Here is a 21185-nt window from a genome sequence, read left to right as displayed (position 1 = left end):
AGATTGTCAGTTTTAAAATAGATTTTTGTGAGACTGCACAAGACCCACAATAATTAAGGACAAAATATTCTAGACTTGTTTAAATTGATATATAAAATTAATTAAAAGTGATTTAAAAAAAATGTATTATGATAATGTCAATATTTTTGAATATTAAAAAATGGTGTTCTTTGCTGTCTAGCTAAATGATAAAAATATGAGTGCAAAATAAAGGGCCTTTTAAAAAAGTTAAAATCTTAATCTCAGATGATGTCAGAATAAAAACACTTCTGTCTGATGACATCATTTACATTTCCAAGCAAACACTACACTGAAAACATTCCACACAGAAGAGAGCATCTCCTTGAAAAATACCTGAAAAATAAACTGGCCCTGCCTCAATACACTTTAAAAATCTCTTGTATGGAAGGTTAAGAAGACAAAAGCCTTTAACATGCCTGAAGACAGTAAAACATCAAAGAGTACAGTAAAGCATTATGGCCCACAGAGGAGAAAACGTTGTGGTCAGGACCCCTGCTTCACGCCAAGGTCACACTGTCTGGACTTATTTCCAATAATGACCATTAATTTACATATTTACCATTTAAAAATGTCCCTGTTGGGATGTTTAAATTTAATGAAAGAAACTGGTCTTATAAAGTTCAATCTGTTAACAAACTTGCAATGTTTTTTAACCAAAGACACCAGTTAGATGAACTGTCCACAAATGTACTCTTCTGTCATTATATGTAGTTTATTTAACGTAAAAAATGTACTTCTCAACCATACAGCTGTATATCATAGTCCATTTGTTTAGGACAAAAAATTATGTATTTCCACTATTATCTAGTAGCTGCACATGTATAAAAACAAGCAACATGATCTGCTGATTACATTACATTTACATTACATAACACTAGTTATTAGTATTTGTCAAGACACAGTTGAAAACTATTTATTTACAATTTAAAAATGCATGAAAACAACAATTGACATTAGTAGCAACTGGCAATGAAGTCAGCGTAGAGCTTAACAGCAGTATGAAAAAGTTAATGAATGTTGGGAGCATGATTTTTTTCTTTCCTTTGGCAAAAGGAAATTTTATAATCTCAACAATATATGAGATCTACCTTCAAATAAAAAACACCCATTGCTTTTTAACCCACATTATGCATAACCCATTGCTTATGCATAATGTGCTGCATTTATAAAAAAAAAACAGGATGTTCAAAGGCGACACTTAATTTTATCTATCGAGAATTGTTTGGATGGTAAAAAGTGGGCATGTCATACCAGAATGGAGTCTGAATATAAGATTGCAGTGGTTTGTGGAGGACCCCCCTCCTGAAACACTGCTGTCAGTGACACCCTTAAGGAGGGTTTTTGACCAGGACATCGAGGCCGAAGGTCAATTTCACCCTCCAGAGCATCTCCTTGTATACCACTGGCAACATTATTTGCTATTATTACATTTACTGTCATAAAATTACTGAAATAGTTCACCCAAAAATGTAAATGCCATCATTATTTACTCACCCTCATGTAATTTCAAACCCACATTACTCCCTTCCTTCTGTCGAACACAAACAGAGATATTTTAAAAGATGTTCCATTCACTGATTTCAATACAACAGCAGTTGATAGTGACTCACTTTAAAGATTAAAAAGCTTCCAAAAGTGTCATAAAAGTAGTCAGTGCGACTTCTGTATCATTCCAGTGAGGTTTGATGTTGTTGCCATTTTTGATTTGATTTAGAAGTGAATAACTTTCATTTTGATCAGTTCATCACACAAAGTGATTGTATGTCTTTAGACTTAGAATATGATGCACGAGCCACATGAACAACTTTCACGACACCTTTGGGTGCTGTTTTAAGCTTTAACCCATTGAGACCCTGTGTCCACATGCGTGGACATTACATTTTGGCTTTGCTATATGCAACACATAATTTTATTTCATTTAAACTGGGGGTATTAATACAGTTATTATTTCATTATTTTAAACACGATTAAGAATCTTATTTTATCTAAATTACACAATGATGATTCATCGACTTTATAGACATTACAGTTTTATCGTCTGTTAATGCTGATCTTCTGAAAAGCTGCTTTGAAACGATGTGTGTTGTGAAAGGTGCTATACAAATAAAATTGACTTGACTTAAACTGACTGATCTCACTTCAGGAGACTCTGGGCTGTCAGTAAAGAGTAAAACTTTCGACATTGAGTCCTGATCAAACAATATGGTGTCGATCACAGAGAAGTTTGTGTTTGGGAGAAATGCCAACAAAACTATATCTGGTAAGAAACCCAATTACGTTTTTACACTGAAACCTGTTTGAGTCAAAAATTATTCTCTAGTTGCAAATGAGATGCATTTTTTTTTTTTTAATTGGAGCAATTTATCACAAAATGGAATGCTGTTAAACCCTGTGACCACATTCGTGGACTGTATGCTAAGTTTAAATTAAAATATATTTACTGTCCATTATCGCATTGAGAATCACTGGATGTATCCACAAATGTGTCTTTTAGAGGCTTTATATGGAGTTAGGATGAAAATAACCCTGAAACCACCGAAGACAGACAGCTCACTGGAGGTAAAGTCATTCTCTAAATAGGGAGCAAGGAGATATGCTACTGCTCTCAATACAGCTAAGTGCATTCAATTCAAACTTCTTATTTAAAGATCAGTTTCAGGCGGTGTATGTATAATATATATATATATATATAGAATGAATAAGTAAGTGTTTCAAAACTGTTGTTCAGTAGTGTATATAGAGAGAGAGAGAGGGAGAATGAACCAGGCGAGCGCTTTAACATTATGAGCTCAAATGCGTCTGATATGCGGACCGTTTAAATGACAGTGTGTTGCATATCGGTCTATTATTGTAGTAACACGGTTGCATGTAACAAGAAAACGAACCGTGATTGGGCTTCACATGTATTTCTCAGCGCCCTCAAGAAACAAATCGGCAAAACGGGAAGATTTATCTGCTTCTGCAACATATCGGTCGACCACTTGTTGCAAGCATGTATTCCCATCGTGCATATAGCACTTAATGTTTTTGCATTAATGTGGCAGTAGCAAACCTCAGTGCTGAAGGGGGTAGAGTTACTAATAAATGTCTGCCACTAAATCAGATTTGTTACTATTCAGGCAGCTAACTATACAGTACACATGTTGAGAGTTTAACTAACTATAACTAACTTGCTCAGAAAAATTATCTGAGATACCTGAGAGGGAAAACCGACTGTAGGAGAAAGACAGCTTACACAAATGCCCGCAATAACACTCCTAACGGTAGCGCTGAGAATGCAGCATGTACTTGTGTTGTGCTATAAATTGCACGGACACATTTTAATAACACAACAATGTGAAATTGAGCTAGAAGCATTTGCATTAATGTCCTTGTGTAGAGTTTCATAGAAATTATTTTTTAGCAGCTACTTTGGCCAAATTTGTTAGCAGCTTTATTGAATTTAGCTAATCCATTCGGAGCTTTGTAAATTACAGTGTCTACTACACCAGTGTTATACTATCAGGGCTGTGCACCACTCAGAACTCAACTGAGAATACCAATTCAGTTCATGAATTTGAATTGAGGTAGCATAAAGGATGCAGAATTATAATTTTAATAAAGTAGAATTAAAATGGAATGAAATTCAAAGAAATCAACTGCTGTAAGTGTAGTGTTTCTTAATAAATGTAGTTTAAGTGAGAAGTACCCATAAACATGTAACCATTAGGGTTTTCAATCAATGAAATGTTTTATTTGAATTAATTACATGTCCTTTAATTAATCGCATATATTTGATGAGACCCCTCCCCCAGGGCCTGCAGAGCAGGAGTTGTGCTTCCCCCTGCTGACTTCTACTTGCTAAAACATGCAGTTATTAAAGCTTGCTTGACAGTCAGGGGGAATGATTAATTGTGGTCATTTTTTAACACATGCTTTTTTATATAATTAAATTGTTAAATGGACAGACTTAGTAGTTATCATACAAGCAACACTTCCTGACAATATTTTGACATAGTTTGAAATGTCAACTATAAACATTTGTATTTAATTTATATATATACTTACTATATATCATTTTATTTCCATGAACCATGGAATTAATCACAGTGAAATGGAATACTACATTTACAGAAACCTTATTATTAGTACACTTGTTTTGTTATAGCTATTCATAAATTAATTATAATCTTAATTAATCAGTAGATTAAAATTTTGAATACAATGTACATTTTTCTAAAGTTATTTGAAAACAATGAGGAGGATATTTTGTGGTGCTGTAAGGCAAAATAAAATAAAAAAATTAATGGCTGTGTTAATTGTTTTGACAGTGTTGAATGTCTAATCAGTTGAGGGGGGAAAATCTACGTTTAAGGGATTAAAAAGTAATTATTCAAAATTAAAGTAATTACTGTATGTTTTGTCGCTTATGTTGGACTAATTATGTAAATTGTTACAGAGTTGAATTTCTTTAAATTGCATGAAGTAAAATCCTCTTGTCATTCCAATTTCAATTCCAATTTAACATCCTGTGGGACCTCCCAATTTAATTTAAATTCAAACTCATCAATTGAAAGGGAGCCAATTCTTAAAGAATTAGTTCACACAAATGACAATTCTTTCATCATTTACCCTCATGTCGTTCAAAGCCCATATGACATTTTCTTCAAAAGGAGAAAATTGTATTCATTGCTCTAGTCACTTTTTTCCATGCAATTATAATGAATGGACAATATTACTTTCAAGCATCAAAAAAGTACCATAAAGTAGTACTCATGACGCATTCGCTATATTTGAAGTATTCTGAAGTCATATGATGTGTGAGAAACGGACCCAAATTTAATTTATTACTCACTGAAAATCTTCCCCTCCATTGAACTTTTTACCATATTGGAGCTTGATAGCCCCAGTCTCCTTTCACTTTCATTATATACAAAAGAGTAGCCAGGATATTCTTCAGAAGATCACATTTTGTGCACTACATTTGAATGTAAGTTATATGGGTTTGGAACAACATGAGGATGAATAAATAATGTCAGAATTTTCATTTTTGGGGGAACTATTGCTTTAAATTCAGAATTTTGCCCAAGCATGTATATTAAATACTAGCTCTCATCCTGTTTGTTAGTTCTCAGCAGTCTCAGTTCATCTTCCAGGTAGCTTATTCTGTCCTGCAGAGCGGCTCTGTCAGCTTGGGCTCTCTGGTTGGCTTGCCAGCGTGCTTCCTCAATCTTCCGTTCATACCAGCGCTCCATCTGCAGCGTCACAGCCTCAAAAAAGTACTGCGTGACCTCCAACGTGTGCATGTTTTCACGCTCCTGGGCGAAGAATGTCTCGGCGGTGTAGCGGTCTCCTGAACCTTTTGAAGTTTGTGTGTCTGGTTTGGTCTTGGCTCTTTGTTGGCAGCGCTTTTTTAGGTTCTTGTGATCTAGCACACATTCTTGCTCCAGACTGGTGTCCTGCCATTCATCTTGTGCTCTGTGAGGGTCACTACTTGCCCTTGATCTTTGTTTAGGCCGAACTATACAAGGAGACTGTGGCGCAGACTGATTCTGTGATGGCTGCTTATCGTCTGAAAAGACAAAGAAAAGTTTGAGGATGTTTTCTGTACTACAACATACACACTGTAAAAGAGGTGAATAGTTCAGCCAAAAATATAAATTCACTTTATTTGTTTCAGTTTTTTTTCTTCCAATGAATACAAAAGGAAACATTTAGAAAACTCTTTATGCAGCTCTTTTCCATACAAAGGTAGTTCATAGTGACCTTGTCTGTCAAACTCAAAAAAGGACAAAATGCACTTTAAGAGCAACATAAAAGTAGTCCTTATGAATTGTGCACTTATACACTGATGACCCCCCCCCCCCCCATCTGAGGGTTGCCCCCCCCAAAATATCATTAAAATATGTGTATTGTAAATAATACAATGATATATTCTTAAAATAATTGTTTAAGAAATAAACTAATACAAATGCAAACGGGGCAACAACAAAAAAACCCTTGGTGTCCCCTTCAAAAATTGCTCTTGAGAATTGTTATGTTTATTGTCCCCCCCAACATTTTGATGAAATTTTCGCCCCTGGCTGATAATCCAAAGCGTGCCACAAAAACAGCACCAACCCACAGAAGCATGGACTCTACAAGACCCCTGAAGGTGTTCTGTGGTATCTGGCACCAAGACATTAGCATCAGATCCTTCAAGTCCTGTAAATTTCGAGCTGGAGCTGCCATGGATCAGACTTGTTGGTCCAGTACATCCCACGGATGCTCAATCAGATATTTCAAGAACAGGGGAAGATCTGGGGAATTTGGTGGCTAGGGCAACCCCTTGAACACTTCATCATGTTCCTCAAACTATTCCCAAACAATGTGGGCAGTGTGGCAGGGTGCATAATCTTGCTGAAAGGGACAATCAGGGAATACCATTGCCACAAAGGGGTGTACCTGGTCTGCAACGATGTTTAGGCAGGTGGCACCTGTCAAACTGACGTCCACATGAATGGCCGGACCAAGGGTTTCCCTGCAGAACATTGCCCTGAGTATGACACTCCCTTTACCGGCTTGTCTTCCCACAGCGCATCCTGGTGCCATCACTTTCCCAGGTAAACAACGCATGTGCGTGTACAAATATGGGACTCATCGGACCAGGCGACCTTCTTCCACTGCTACAAGATCGATGGACAGGCGTCATTATGGGCAATCTGACCGGTTTGTGGCTACGCTGCCCCATACCCAGCAGGGTGCGATGCACGGTGTTATGACATCATACTTATTGATGGAATATATCAGCAAATTTTTAAAGAGCCAAAATGTATCCAAAATTATGAAAAACTAGTGATAAAATATAATTTGTAAAATGTATATTTTGATGTACCTACTAAAAGTTCCCCTGTAATTAAAATAATTAGCTGAGAGAGAATTTCAGTTCAGTTTCAGTTCCAAAGTCCATTAGCAAACATACAACATTATAACACACAGAATAGATACAATACATACAATAAAAATAGAAAAAAGACATTGCCACTTTTTATAAAGTTCAGTATTTCCACAGAACTAACTGGTTTCATACGACACTAAGCCTGGGATCTGACAACAGCATAATAATGGCGTTCTGAGAATCATCCAGTCGACAGATACATTTATACATCAATGTGTAAGCAAAATTGATATAATATCTGAAATATACACATGAATTGAATCGAATTGAATCAAAATCAGATTTTAATCAAATTGAGAGCTTGTGAATCAGAATCGAATCGGGAACTTACCCAAGCAATACCCAGTGCTAGTGTTTGTGCCGTTAACCTTTTATTTGTATAATTCCTCTAGTGAATTGTCAGGTAAAACAACATAGACAGTGTGTTATCAGTGCTATCAGTGAGAACAACTCATTCTTATTGAACTTAGTGAACTTCCCCAAGTTGTATGTGTGTGTGTGTTCATCCACCCAATCATGTGTGTCGTACCTGGTGAGACATCCACCTTAATCACATAGTAACTGGCTGATCCGTCCTTAGCAGATGGTGTCGCTGCTGCAGTCTCACCTCTGTCTGTTGCCTCTGGTTGTTTTGTTGAGGCACAGTAACGTGTTCTGCCCCCAGAAGATTCCGACTCAGCAGGGTGTAAATGAGGATCCTGATCTGAAAGCATGTCAATCAGGGACGAGGAACGCCGTAATTTGGTGGTACATCGGTCGCCAGAGAGACGCGTCTCCAAACTTTGGATCTTAGAAAGGCACCAGTTCTTAAGATCATTGACTACTGACGCCTGCTTACAGAGAGAAGGAGAGAGAAAATGCAAAGATTACCCTATGCTAATCTAGATTCAACCAATAAGGTAGGAGAGGCTGTGCTGCAGTAAATATGGTCATGGCTAAAGTGTGATGTTAGGCAACGACAGTGACTACATTTAAATATAGCATGAGCTCTCATTAAAAAAAATTCTTTTTAATCTAATTCATGAAGTGCTATCCTTCCACTAGAAGACAGTCCCTGTACAGTGATAGAGACAGTAGCCGGCGAACAGCTGTTTCATGTCATAGCTGTTTCTAAACCATGTATTCTAGCAGGACTTGACCATGTCGTGTTCAGAGCAGATATGTCACAAATGAAGCCGTTTTAAAAAGTAAATAAACACATGTGCTCAAAGACTCACAAAGTTATGTTGCTAGAGTTTTATTCAGAGCAAACAGTAAAGCCAGGTTGAGTAGTTTTGCAACAAAGACAGTGTTCCATGTTTTGAAAGCATGTGAAACATGTAAATCAAAAAGCCCGGTTTATGCAAATGTGATGACAAACATTCATGAAAAGTATTTGGGGAATCTCACCTGCCTCTTCTCTCCCTCCAGGCGTTCTTGTGTTGCTCTCTTGTCAATTCGATGTAAACATTGGATTCTCTCTGCTGACACTCGCTCTAAAGTGATCTTATCTAGAGCTCGGATCTAAAAAAATCAACACACGCACCATCAGGTACCAAAATGTATGTAGCTGTTAACATTAATACAATCAATTCACACAGAAATACCCATGAGGCTGTATACTGTATAAACAAAATGTATATAAATACAAGTTCAAACAGATAAATGGATGTTTCTTCAACTTTGGGCCGATTTCAAAATTAGGCAAATTGTTTTCTTTATATGAAGGTCTCATTACTTGGTTTAGATACTTTTTACCAGCAGTGCTCGACAATAAGGACTGCCCGATGGCCCGGGCCAGTGTGAGAAAGATTCGGGCCAGTTACTAGAACTGTCACTTGCCTGATCGGGCCAGTGCTGCATTTATAACATTAGTACAAGCAAACAACAAGCTAGAGAGCACAAAAATTACAGTGGACAAAGTCTTTTAACCGAGGAGCGAGCGAGAGTATATTTATCTCACAAAGATGCGCAAATGCATAATATACTGGACGTGCCAAGGCACAGTCATGTGCATGCACAAGATCGTGCAGACACTGAGCGCACTCTTCATTGCACTGTCCTCGCGCTTTTCCAAGTGACTTAGCAGCAGCTATTATAAATGTGTAGAAAATAGCTGGAAAAACCCCACTTAATGAAGTTCGTAGTGGGATTTAACGTCTTGTGCAACATTTTAAGTAGTGGAGGACGAATCTCAGTTGCCTCCATGTCTGAGACGTCAATCTGCACATCTTATCACATGTCTTGTTGAGCGCCTTACCGCGGAGACACAGCGCACGTGGAGGCTTCACGCTATTCTCTGTGGCATCCATGCACAACTCACCACATGCCCCACCGAGAGCAAACCACATTATAGCGCCCACAAGGAGGTTACCCCATGTGACTCATCCCTCCCTAGCAACCGGGCCAATTTGGTTGCTTAGGAGACCTGGGTGGAGTCACTCAGCACACCCTGGATTCGAACTCGCAACTCCAGGGGTGGTAGTCAGCATCTTTACTCTTTTTTTTTAAAGCCATGATGGTAAAAACAGCTATTTGTAATTTTTTTTGTTGGGGCCAGTGAAAATTTTGCCAGGGCAGGTAAAAATCTGAAGCACTGGCACCAACCAGTCCAGTAGAAAACATTCTTAGCGCTGAGCCCTGACCAGGCCTTCATCATTTATTTCTGGTACTTTACAAACACCTTTTATGTGTAGATTTTAGTCTGGTTCCAGAACTCTATAAACTCTATAAACACACATTATTACATGTTTAAAAAAACGTTTTAAAATGTATGACTTTTTGTTGTGTTATTTCCACTGTACCAAACAATTTTGCCCCTAATAAAGTTTTTTAAAGTTAGTGTGCTTGTTAAACAAGTGGACAAATGTGTCAGTAAAGAGAATGCTTGAGATTAAATATGAGACTAATTAAAATTCAAGGTAAATATCACATGTGAGCAGAATATTTTTATTAGGTGTCATTTCTAATCAAGATAATTTTGCCAAATTATGCAAAAAGTGTAAAATGATCATTTAGTTGTATACTTAGGATACATAAAACATAAGCTATATAATTAGTCTTAGCAAGACAAAGTAATCGGGGTCCATCGGCGTTATTTCCAGCACAGAAATGTTCATGACTTTCAGAAAAAATTAAACAAATTACACACTACCAGTCAAAAGTTTTGAAACACTTACCCATTCTTTATTATTATTATTTTTTTTTTTCACATTTTAGAATAATAGTAAAGTCATCACAACTATGGAATGATAGAAAATGGAACTATGGGAATTATGTTGTGACAAAAAAAATCTAAAATAAATCAAAACTGTGTTATATTTTAGCATCTTCAAAGTAGTCACCCTTTTCCTAGATTTTGCAGACATGTACTGTTGACATTTTCTCAAGTAACTTCTTGAGGTTTCACCCAGGAATGCTTTTTAAACCGTATTGAAGGAGTTCCCATCTATGTCAGGCACTTAGTGGCTACTTTTCTTTATTATTCAGTCCAAGTCATCAATTTCAAATAGGGCTGCAACTAACAATTATTTTGATAATCGATTAATCTAGCAATTATTCGACTATTTGCAGATTATTGCAAAGATTAATCATTAGCCCTTAACCGACTATTCAGCTTGTGTCCCGACGTAAAAGGTTGTATTAATCGTGCTTACTAACAATAAAGAGGACAAAATAGTCTTTTTAAAATACCTCTAAATGACATTCACTCAATTAAAGGGGGAAAAAATACGTTTTATAAGTTTAATTCAGTAAAGAAATTCGCTGCAAAAAATCCAATTGTTATCGAGTGTTTTTGTCTTGTTTTCCATTTAAAAATGTCTACAAATCCTTAAAACAAGATACATTTTATTGAGAAGCAACATATAAGATATTTAGACTTGCTTTAAGAGAATGTATCTTAATGTACATTAAGTGTATTTTGTATATAAGTGTATTTTTTACTTTAAGACAAAAATATACTTATATTCAAGATCTATTCACTTAAAGCAAGTATAAATATCTTACATGCTGCTTCTCAGGTGAATGAATCTTTAGATATTTAAATATTTGCCTTTTTAATATTATATTCAACATTCTCAGAAAAACTTTTTTTCTTCTGCAGTACAGTTGCTAAATTTTTTTACTTTGTTTTTGATTTCCAATATAAATATCCCATCTATGGGATATTAAATATCTAAAACTCATTTAAAACAAATCAAAAAGTATTTTGTTGCAGTGTATAATGGGGCAAAGACAATTTTCAATCCATCTTTAACTCCCTATAACCAAACTACCTCTTATTAATAAAGCTGCATATTGCCAATTTTCTTCATAATAATAAATGCACAGTGACATATATTATGATTCAATAAGTCGTGAGACAATAGGTTATAATCTAGCTGCAGCAAGTGTGCATGCTCGAGGGTCGAGCGTCCCGCGTCCCTGCGACAGTGTGTGTATCAGCCGGAAGCAGTTTTAATCTAGAAGAGGCGCTGACCGCACAGAAAAATGCCAGTTTCAGAGTTTGTAGTTAATTACATGATCTGCTTCCATATTATTTGAACTTTATTAAAGCTATAACGCATTAAATATAACTGCATTTAAGATGTAATGCCTGGGTGTTTCCTTTAAAGAGCTTTAAAGAGTTTCCTTTGAAGGGTGATTCTGAATTGACTTTTTTATTTTTTTTTTTTTCATACTTTGAGATCTACATCCCCTGAAGCTGTTTGGAAAGTTTAAAGTGCATCTGGACTGTGAACTGTGTAATTGTTCCTCTCCTCAGTCTCAGTCTCTCCTCAGAACTGCAGTTCTGCTCTCATTTACAGTTTAATGTGATCCTGTGTTACATTAAATTAGATCAAACGACTATTCGACAACATCCATTTTTGTCGAGACTTTTTTTATTGTAGATGTTGTCGATAATGTCGACTAATTGTTTCAGCCCTAATTAAAAAAAAAAAAATGTATTATAAAATTTTCGTTTTGTAATTAAATTAATATGGTAGCACAATTATATTTTTATCTAGAAACCTAATTTCAAACATTTAAGCATACACCTTCAGATCAAAAGGTTTTTAAGATCACGAGAACATTTCAGGCAAGTGACCCCAAACTTTTGAACAGTAGTGTAAATCTTCTGCAGTGGATGTCAATACACTGTTGGACATTGTTAGGAGACAATTTAAACCAGCGAGAGTGTGAAACCAGTGAGCCCTCAATCAAATAGAAAATTTGTGGGCAGAACTGAAAAAGCTTGTACGAGCAAGGGGGCCAACAAACCTGACTCAGTTACACCAGTTCTGTCTGGAGGAATGGGCCAAAATTCCAGCAACTTATTTTGAGAAGCTTGATGAAGTTTACCCAAAAAGTTTGACCCAAGTTAAACAATTTAAAGACAATTCTACCAAATACTAACAAAGTATGTAAACTTCTTACCCACTGGGAATGTGATGAAAGAAATCAAATCTGAAATAAATCATTCTCTTTACCATTATCCTGACATTTCACATTCTTAAAATAAAGTAGTAATCCTAACTGACCTAATACAGGGAATGATTTCTATGATTTAAATGACAGGAATTTTGAAAAACTGAGTTTAAAGTATATGGTATATATTAACTGTACATTGGAACAGGGCCCTACAATGAGTAGTAGGTTTAGCTGCTTTTGACCCCTAGTGAAGATATGTGGTCAATTAAATTAAACTAAAGTTAACTTCCAGTGTCTGAGGTGTTAGTACCTGATGTTTGTTCTTTCGGTCCAGTTGGCCAATCTTGCTGTTCATGAGTTCTTGTACTGTGTGAATCTCTGATTGCATTTCCTCTTTAGTTGCCATGAGCTGATTCTCCAGTTTATTAATAAGAGGTTCACACCTGCAGCCATTCAATGGGGCCTTCAGTGGAAATAGTACAAATAAAATAATCTATTCAAAAATACAGTTCCACAAATAATTTAATAAGAGATAAAGCATTAAAAATACAATCTGTAAATTCTGACACTCGATTCAGTATTGCATCATCACCAGGCTGGCCTGGTGATTAACCTAATTATTTAAAAGTAATGTCAATGGAGATTCCCCACTAACAGTCCAAACTGAGTAATGAATCAATGTAATGTCACTGTGAAACTGATTCCTTTACCTGCATTATCTTGCCCTCTTTGTCTCTGTAGAGAGTATAGAGCTGATAGGCCTTGTAGTTATGAGGAGCAGTTGATGGAACAGATCTCTCTATTTTACTCTTCTGCTTACGATCAGTGTGTTTACTTTGCCTTCTGATGAGGGCATCTGATGGGGACTGCTGCACAAAAAGACAGTTTCATGCAATACTTATCACATCGCAATGTTCGTTTTCCTGGATATAGCCGACATGAAACTAACTTTTTATTTTTAAAGAACTGCGTACATTTTATAAAATGAATGTTTATAAATATTATTTTAATTAAATTTTTGTATCACTTTCCATGAATAGCATCCAAAATAGTAGTTGAAAATAAAAAAAGTTAACCTTCAGATAATGTTGACTGTCAACCTCGGGAGGCTTCCCTGTTTGTAGAAAGTCCCCAACAAAACTCGAGAGTTCATGGCAAATTTGGCACGAACTTGCCGCAAATTCGCCACTGATTACTTTCACATGCAAATGAGTTCCTCAGCAAACTTGCAGTATATAGTCTATTGTTGTCAAAAGTTTGCTGCAGGTTCACCACTACCGGTGAAGAGCAGAAAACTTCTGGCAAACATCTGCAGCAAATCACAAGCTTATTTGCATGTGAAACCAATGAGTGGCAAAGTTTGTGGCTAGACTGCCTAAACTAGATTTTTTTGTAAGTGATGATTTTTAGAGAAGTACTAATATTGGTTAATAGATAATAAACCCATGGCATACCCTCTCTTTGACTTTCTTCTTGTAGTTTTTGTTTTCGTGTGCCTCTGTGACATATGCGGCCTCATTTCGGCGGAGTGAATTGTTGCTGCCATGTATTTCATGTGCTGGAGATACGCTGTCCTACACAAACACAAGAGCAAAAATATAGCAGCAAGCAGCGATGATGGGCCCAAGCACCACAGGTCAATTTCCACCTGGTGGCTTTCGGAAAACAATGCACGATGGACACAAGCATTTGGTCACGTAAACAAGACAGACACCATGTCTTGCCTTCTGGTCAGACATAATGGTTAACATCTTTGGTGTGTGTGGCAAATATGATAAATGAGTAATTATGGAAAGTATGAACCCTTGAACAATCCAAAAAAGAATAGTTATTTGACTTGTGGCTATGAAAATATAAAGTATGATATCAAGAATCCCCTTACCTTATTAAATTGGACACTAGTCTGAGTAAATTTGATGACACAGGGGTGAATATATGTCTATTCGAAGTGTCCTATCTATTGGCCCAATGACCGTGACACACCATATCCACATTCATGTCATAAGTGTGATTAAACATATGGCTGAGTGTCAAATACACCCAAATACACTACAACATTAGGGGTGGGAATCACAAGGTAACTGGCAATACAATATAATAATGATATTTAGGTCATGATACGATATTATTGCAGGATTGGTCAAAAATATTGGCACCCTTGGTAAATATGAGCAAAGAAGGCTGTGAAAAATTTAATCTCTGTGATTTGGAGCGTGGCATGATATTTTATGCCAAATGGGCTGGTTTGAGTATTTCTGTTCGGTTGGCGCTGTTTTGGCGGCACGAGAGGGACAATACAGGTGAAACTCGAAAAATTAGAATATTGTGCAAAAGTTCATTAATTTCAGTAATTCAACTTAAAAGGTGAAACTAATATATTATATAGACTCATTACAAGCAAAGTAAGATATTTCAAGCCTTTATTTGTTATAATTTTGATGATTATGGCTTACAGTTTATGAAAACCCCAAATTCAGAATCTCAGAAAATTAGAATATTGTGAAAAGGTTCAGTATTGTAGGCTCAAAGTGTCACACTCTAATCAGCTAATTAATCCAAAACACCTGCAAAGGGTTCCTGAGCCTTTAAATGGTCTCTCAGTCTGGTTCAGTTGAATTCACAATCATGGGGAAGACTGCTGACCTGACAGTTGTGCAGAAAACCATCATTGACACCCTCCACAAGGAGGGAAAGCCTCAAAAGGTAATCGCAAAAGAAGTTGGATGTTCTCAAAGTGCTGTATCAAAGCACATTAATAGAAAGTTAAGTGGAAGGGAAAAGTGTGGAAGAAAAAGGTGCACAAGCAGCAGGGATGACCGTAGCCTGGAGAGGATTGTCAGGAAAAGGCCATTCAAATGTGTGGGGAGCTTCACAAGGAGTGGACTGAGGCTGGAGTTACTGCATCAAGAGCCACCACACACAGACGGGTCCTGGACATGGGCTTCAAATGTCAAACGTCTTACCTGGGCTAAAGAAACAAAGAACTGGTCTGTTGCTCAGTGGTCCAAAGTCCTCTTTTCTGATGAGAGCAAATTTTGCATCTCATTTGGAAACCAAGGTCCCAGAGTCTGGAGGAAGAATGGAGAGGCACACAATCCAAGATGCTTGAAGTCCAGTGTGAAGTTTCCACAGTCTGTGTTGGTTTGGGGAGCCATGTCATCGGGCTGGTGTTGGTCCACTGTGCTTTATTAAGTCCAGAGTCAACGCAGCCGTCTACCAGGACATTTTAGAGCACTTCATGCTTCCTTCAGCAGACAAGCTTTATGGAGATGCTGACTTCATTTTCCAGCAGGACTTGGCACCTGCCCACACTGCCAAAAGTACCAAAACTTGGTTCAATGACCATGGTATTACTGTGCTTGATTGGCCAGCAAACTCGCCTGACCTGAACCCCATAGAGAATCTATGGGGCATTGCCAAGAGAAAGATGAGAGACATGAGACCAAACAATGCAGAAGAGCTGAAGGCCGCTACTGAAGCATCTTGGTCTTCCATAACACCTCAGCAGTGCCACAGGCTGATAGCATCCATGCCACGCCGCATTGAGGCAGTAATTAATGCAAAAGGGGCCCAAACCAAGTACTGAGTACATATGCATGATTATACTTTTCAGAGGGCCGACATTTTTGTATTTAAAATCCTTTTTTTTATTGATTTCATGTAATATTCTAGTTTTCTGATATTCTGAATTTGGGGTTTTCATAAGCTGTAAGCCATAATCATCAAAATTATATCAAATAAAGGCTTGAAATATCTTACTTTGCTTGTAATGAGTCTATATAATATATTAGTTTCACCTTTTAAGTTGAATTACTGAAATTAATGAACTTTTGCACGATATTCTAATTTTTCGAGTTTCACCTGTATTAGGCAGGTGGTTTTAATGTTGTGGTTGGTCTGTGTGTGTGTGTGTATACAGTATACCGAGGCATAGACTCTACAAGACCCCTAAAAGTGTCCTGTGTTATCTGGCACCATGACATTAGCAGCAGATCCTTCAAGTCCTGTAAGTTGCGAGGTGGTGCCACTGTGGATTGGACTTGTTGGTCCAGCATCTCACAGATGCTCAAACTATAGTTTTGGCAAGTTGTTTAGGACATCTACTTTTTGCATGAAATTAGTAATTTTCCCAACATTTGTTTACAGACAGATTGTTTCACTTTTAACTGACTGTATCACAATTCCAGTGGGTCAGAAGTTTACATACACTTGCATACAAGTTAACTGTGCCTTTAAGCAGCTTGGAAAATTCCAGAAAATGATCAAGCCTTTAGACAATTAGCCAATTACCTTCTGATTGGAGGTTTACTGAATTGGAGGTGTATCTGCGAATGTATTTTAAAGCCTATTTTCAAACTCATAGCTGAAATCTGAAAAAGCTGAAAATGGAGGTTGCAAAAATATTGAATAAAAGGGTGCCAATAATTATGGCCAATGCTTTTTAGGGGAAAGTATGTATTTAATAATGAGATATTTCCCCTATTTCAATTGTTTTTCTTCAATCAAAGGTTAGATTTTTGTGATTTTTTTTAATGAAAGATCAAAAGGATAAACGATGCAGATTTCTTTTCACAGCCTTCTTTACTCATATTTACCAAGGGTGCCAATATATTTGGCCACAACTGTGTATATATATGAGGTATGCATTTAAGGGTTAAATGAATGGTTCACCCAAAATGAAGAAAGTTTGTCATTATTATACTGAGTAATAAAGTCTTATTGGCAGCTGCAGCAAAATCAAAGAACACACAAAGGACAAAGAATATGTAAAACTTCAAGAAAAACAAGTGTTTAAATTCTGCAGAAAACCACGAAGCTGCGGGCTCACACTCAATAGCCACTTTTCCATATTTGGGCAAGAGCGAGCCAACTGGTCAGCCGGGGCGAACAGCCTCGGACCTTGAGTGGTCAAACCAAAATGAATCTGCATTCCCACCATCGGGCCAATTATATTATATATATATATTCTTTTTCCTGAACCTGTATCAGTTGGCCTTCTTTGGCCCAACGGTAATCGGCCGCCCAAAATCGCACACACTAGCACGTCCTCATTTGGCCCGATTGTGGAAATGCGGCTAATGTGGGACGGGTAATGACGTAAAAAGACTTTTCCATTAAAGAACACAAACTGGAGACATTATAGTTTATGTAATCTTTCCAAATGTGTGATAAAGCAAATAAAACATGAACTTTAACTGCAGAACAATGCTGAGTTTGCCCAGGACAGTAAAACTATCCAAGTCAGTTTTATTTGTCAAATGATTAACTTTGCATAATTGTTTAGATTGAACTGTCAAATTAATATTTTTTTGACAACGTATTAGATATGGCAATATTGAATTCATCAGGAGTATGTATTCATTTTCAATAATTAAACAGTCAGTTGAGAATTATTATTACTTGCATTAATCTAATACAATAGTGTGTTTGAGCATATGTGTGTTTGTCTCTTCTTGTATAGTTGTTTATTCTGTATTGTAATGATTGTGTGTGTGTGTGAGAGAGAGGTGTTGCTTTTGTGTTCTGGAGGATCTGTTTGCTCCTCTACCTTTCTCTGCATCATCTCGTCACGTGGGACTGACTGCGCTCGACCCTCAGTCTTCATCCTGTCCCTCCTCTTCCTCACAGTCCGTCCACGAGTGAAGCTCTGTGAGTAAAAAAAGACACACGAATCAGCAATAAAAGTGTCATTATTTTAATTTTTACAAAAGAAAATCAAGAACTATAATTTCAATAAAGTAAAAACACTAAAGTTGTTTATTTTTGGGGAGGATTTTATGCTATTTAGATCTTACCTACCTTTAAATTTCTCAATATCAACATATATTTTCATATGCAAATAAGCAAATTTATGTTGATTTAACGACAGTAAAAACCTACACTTCTATAAGTTGAAACATGAAGAAAATATGAGAATGTGTCATGTATTGGAGGTGGATTGCTGCCATCTGGTTCAAAAACATGCAGTAGATGGCTGCAGAGATCCACTAATTAATTACTGTAACAAAATTAATTTGTGTGTGTGTGCATTCTGCACTGTGGGTGTGTTATGGTGTCACCCATTCATATGTGTGTGTGTGATCTGCATTGTGGATGAATTATTGAATTTATTTGACAAATTCTAAAAACAATTGCTCCGTTCACCCGTTAATTTCCTATGGTCGGTCAAATCTGACCACAAACTACAAGTGTCGCTTCAAATCCAGTCCAATTTTTTTGTGAGTTCAGATGGCAAATGTAGGAAAAGTAATCAAGCCTCAAGCCACTCAGATGAAGTGTACAATTTTTACACAAATATTTTTAAATGTTCAAACAGCGCACAAGAGTTAATCATCAATATGACATTACACACTATAATGAGCCTGACATCATTCTAATTCTCATTTCATTATTTTACTCACATCTGTAAAATAAATGTATATATAGTTATATAAGCCAAGCCTGCAATCTTAAAAACAATAGTTTCAATTAGAAAAAAGGGTTTTACAATCTGATGTCACGGGAGAAACTTTTCAAGGTTCACAAAGAACATTTTATTCTTTTGCTCTTTAGAAAACCTTAATAAATGTTACTTTGAATGTAGCCTTAAACCGATACACCGATCTTAGAATGAACAGCATGACATTTTCTCCAGAATCTCCCAAAAACTATACAGCTTAAAACATTTAAAACAGATTAAAGGAGAATTCTTTTCTGAACTAATATAGATTTAAGAACCTTTATTTGTAAGGGTGTAGCTCTGAGCTAATACATTTCACTGCCATCCAGTCTTAATAGCAGTCATGTTTTTGAGGTGTATTATTTTTAAGGTAAAACATTATTACAATTTGAGGGAAGATAATGAAAACCAACCTTTTCTTCTCCTTTAGAATTAAGTGCACTGATAAATCATCCATAATAAGACAAGTAACAAGTTTTGAAAAATAAAAAGTTTTATAAATAGGGTTGTGGCGAGCGGGGTGAGGCTGGAGAGAGAAGTGGTGAACAAGTTCCACCTGGCTTCTGCTTCCTTCTTAGCAAAGGCAGAGGCCTACCACTAGGGTCAATTTAGATTTCATGTTAAGTAAAAGAATGTAAAAGTATGGGATTACAATAAAATATTTTTTGAATGCGTGTCAAAATATTAGACCTGCATTTAGGCATTAAAAGAGTAAAATCCAGTCCAATCAAAATTCAATTAAAAGTCTCATTTCAATAACAAACATTATGACCAAAACATTATAACCACCTGTATTACATGCTGTTGGTCCTCCATGTGCTGCCAAAACAGCGCTGACCCGCTGAGGCATGGATTCTACAAGACCCTTGAAGGTGTTCTGTGGTATCTGGCACCAAGGCATTTACATTTATGCATTTGGCAGACGCTTTTATCCAAAGCGACTTACAGAGCCCTTATTACAGGGACAATCCCCCTGGAGCAACCTGGAGTTAAGTGCCTTGCTCAATGGTGGTGGCTGTGGGGCTCGAACCAGCGTCCTTCTGTTTACCAGATTACCAGTTATGTGCTTAGACCACTACACCACCACCACTCCAAGACAGCAGCAGATTCTTCAAGTCCTGTAAATTGTGAGGTGGAGCCGCATGGATCAAACTTGTTTGTTCAATACATCCCATAGATGCTCAATCGGATTGAGATCTGGGGAGTTTGGTGGCCAGGGCAACACCTTGAACTCTTCATCATGTTCCTCAAACCATTCCCGAACAATGTGTGCAGTGTGGCAGGGCGAATTATCTTACTGAAAGTGGTCACTGCCATGAGGGAATACCATTGTTTTTGAGGTTTGTCCCTCCTCGGACAACTATCGGTAGGTACTCACCACTGCTGACCGGAAGCACCCCACAAGCCTTGCGGTTTCAGAGATGCTCTGACCCAGTCTTCTGGCCAAAAGTCACTCAGGTCTTTTACTCCTGCCCATTTCTCCTCCACTCAACACGTTGACTATGAGAACTGATTGTTCACTTATCATCTAATCTATCCAGACCTTGAAATGTGGCCTTGTTAGGAGATGATCAACGTTATTCGCTTCACCAGTGAGTTGTCATAATGTTTTGGCTCATCAGTGTATGTCAATAACCAATAAAATCTGACAACAATGGTATGATAAATTTGGCTTCTCTATATGTATTTGTGAGGCCAGTCCAACTAATGCGAATACATGTCCTAGAGTTAACAAAAGACAACCTCTATTACAAAACCAGTTAGTTATTTTAATTGAAAAGCAAGACTTTCATTTCTACAGCTGCCATATTGAGTATTTTGGTTTACTATTTTAAAGTTGTCTGTCTCTTCATCCTTTATACTGTGTCTGATATTACTGTACAGAGATGTTCAGTATGTGTTTGTTGTCTTACCTGTGGGGCTTTGGTTAGCAGCAGTGCCACTTCAGGATTATCATTCTCCCGTGCCTGATCGAGAGCTGTCTCTCCCGCCTTCACCAAAACACACACACACACACACGATTAAATGTTTGCTATATTCCAACTTAAGGAACCATGTTTCTCAGGGCACAGTTTACAGTATATCCTAATAAATTTAGTTTATTGTAATACAACAAAGATTTAGACAGGAAACACACTCAGTGCATAACATGCATGCATGCATTATGTGGCAAAGCTCTGTACTAAAGATAGCAAATGTCTGTTAGGGGTTGCACAGACTAGTCGACTATTATGTAGTCAATACTGTCAGCCTGAAGTAGACTAGTCACTTTCCATGTGATTTACAAAACGTGTATTTAAAAAAAAAAAAACACACACCAGGAGGCGGATTTCCCAAAAGTAGGATGCAAGGGAAGACTCATTCATATTCATGTGGAAAGCTCTACCGGATTTGTTAAGATTAGGTTTCAGGGTCGGG

General features: G+C 37.0%; 1 protein-coding gene across 2 annotated transcripts in view; it reads right to left on the bottom strand.

Moving 5' to 3' along the window:
* Window positions 1-714: 714 nt before the first annotated feature.
* ankrd6b (ankyrin repeat domain 6b) overlaps window positions 715-21185 on the bottom strand; it is a 99897-nt gene continuing 79426 nt past the window's right edge. Inside the window, exons 9-16 of one of the 2 annotated variants that reach the window (XM_052095226.1) lie at window positions 20681-20758; window positions 17877-17975; window positions 13783-13902; window positions 13039-13197; window positions 12639-12791; window positions 8327-8440; window positions 7467-7767; window positions 715-5572 (exon numbers count right to left, since the gene is read on the bottom strand). In XM_052095226.1, coding sequence (XP_051951186.1) covers window positions 5106-5572; window positions 7467-7767; window positions 8327-8440; window positions 12639-12791; window positions 13039-13197; window positions 13783-13902; window positions 17877-17975; window positions 20681-20758 — 1491 coding nt within the window. In that variant the 3' untranslated portion in view covers window positions 715-5105. The remainder of the gene's footprint in view (window positions 5573-7466; window positions 7768-8326; window positions 8441-12638; window positions 12792-13038; window positions 13198-13782; window positions 13903-17876; window positions 17976-20680; window positions 20759-21185) is intronic. The other variant, XM_052095227.1, reaches the window with a different exon arrangement.

Source organism: Xyrauchen texanus, chromosome 28, assembly GCF_025860055.1.
Source record: "Xyrauchen texanus isolate HMW12.3.18 chromosome 28, RBS_HiC_50CHRs, whole genome shotgun sequence".
Lineage (NCBI taxonomy): Eukaryota > Metazoa > Chordata > Actinopteri > Cypriniformes > Catostomidae > Xyrauchen > Xyrauchen texanus.
The sequence above is the reverse complement of the archived record's forward strand: the minus strand, read 5'-3'. Positions and strand labels throughout refer to the sequence as shown.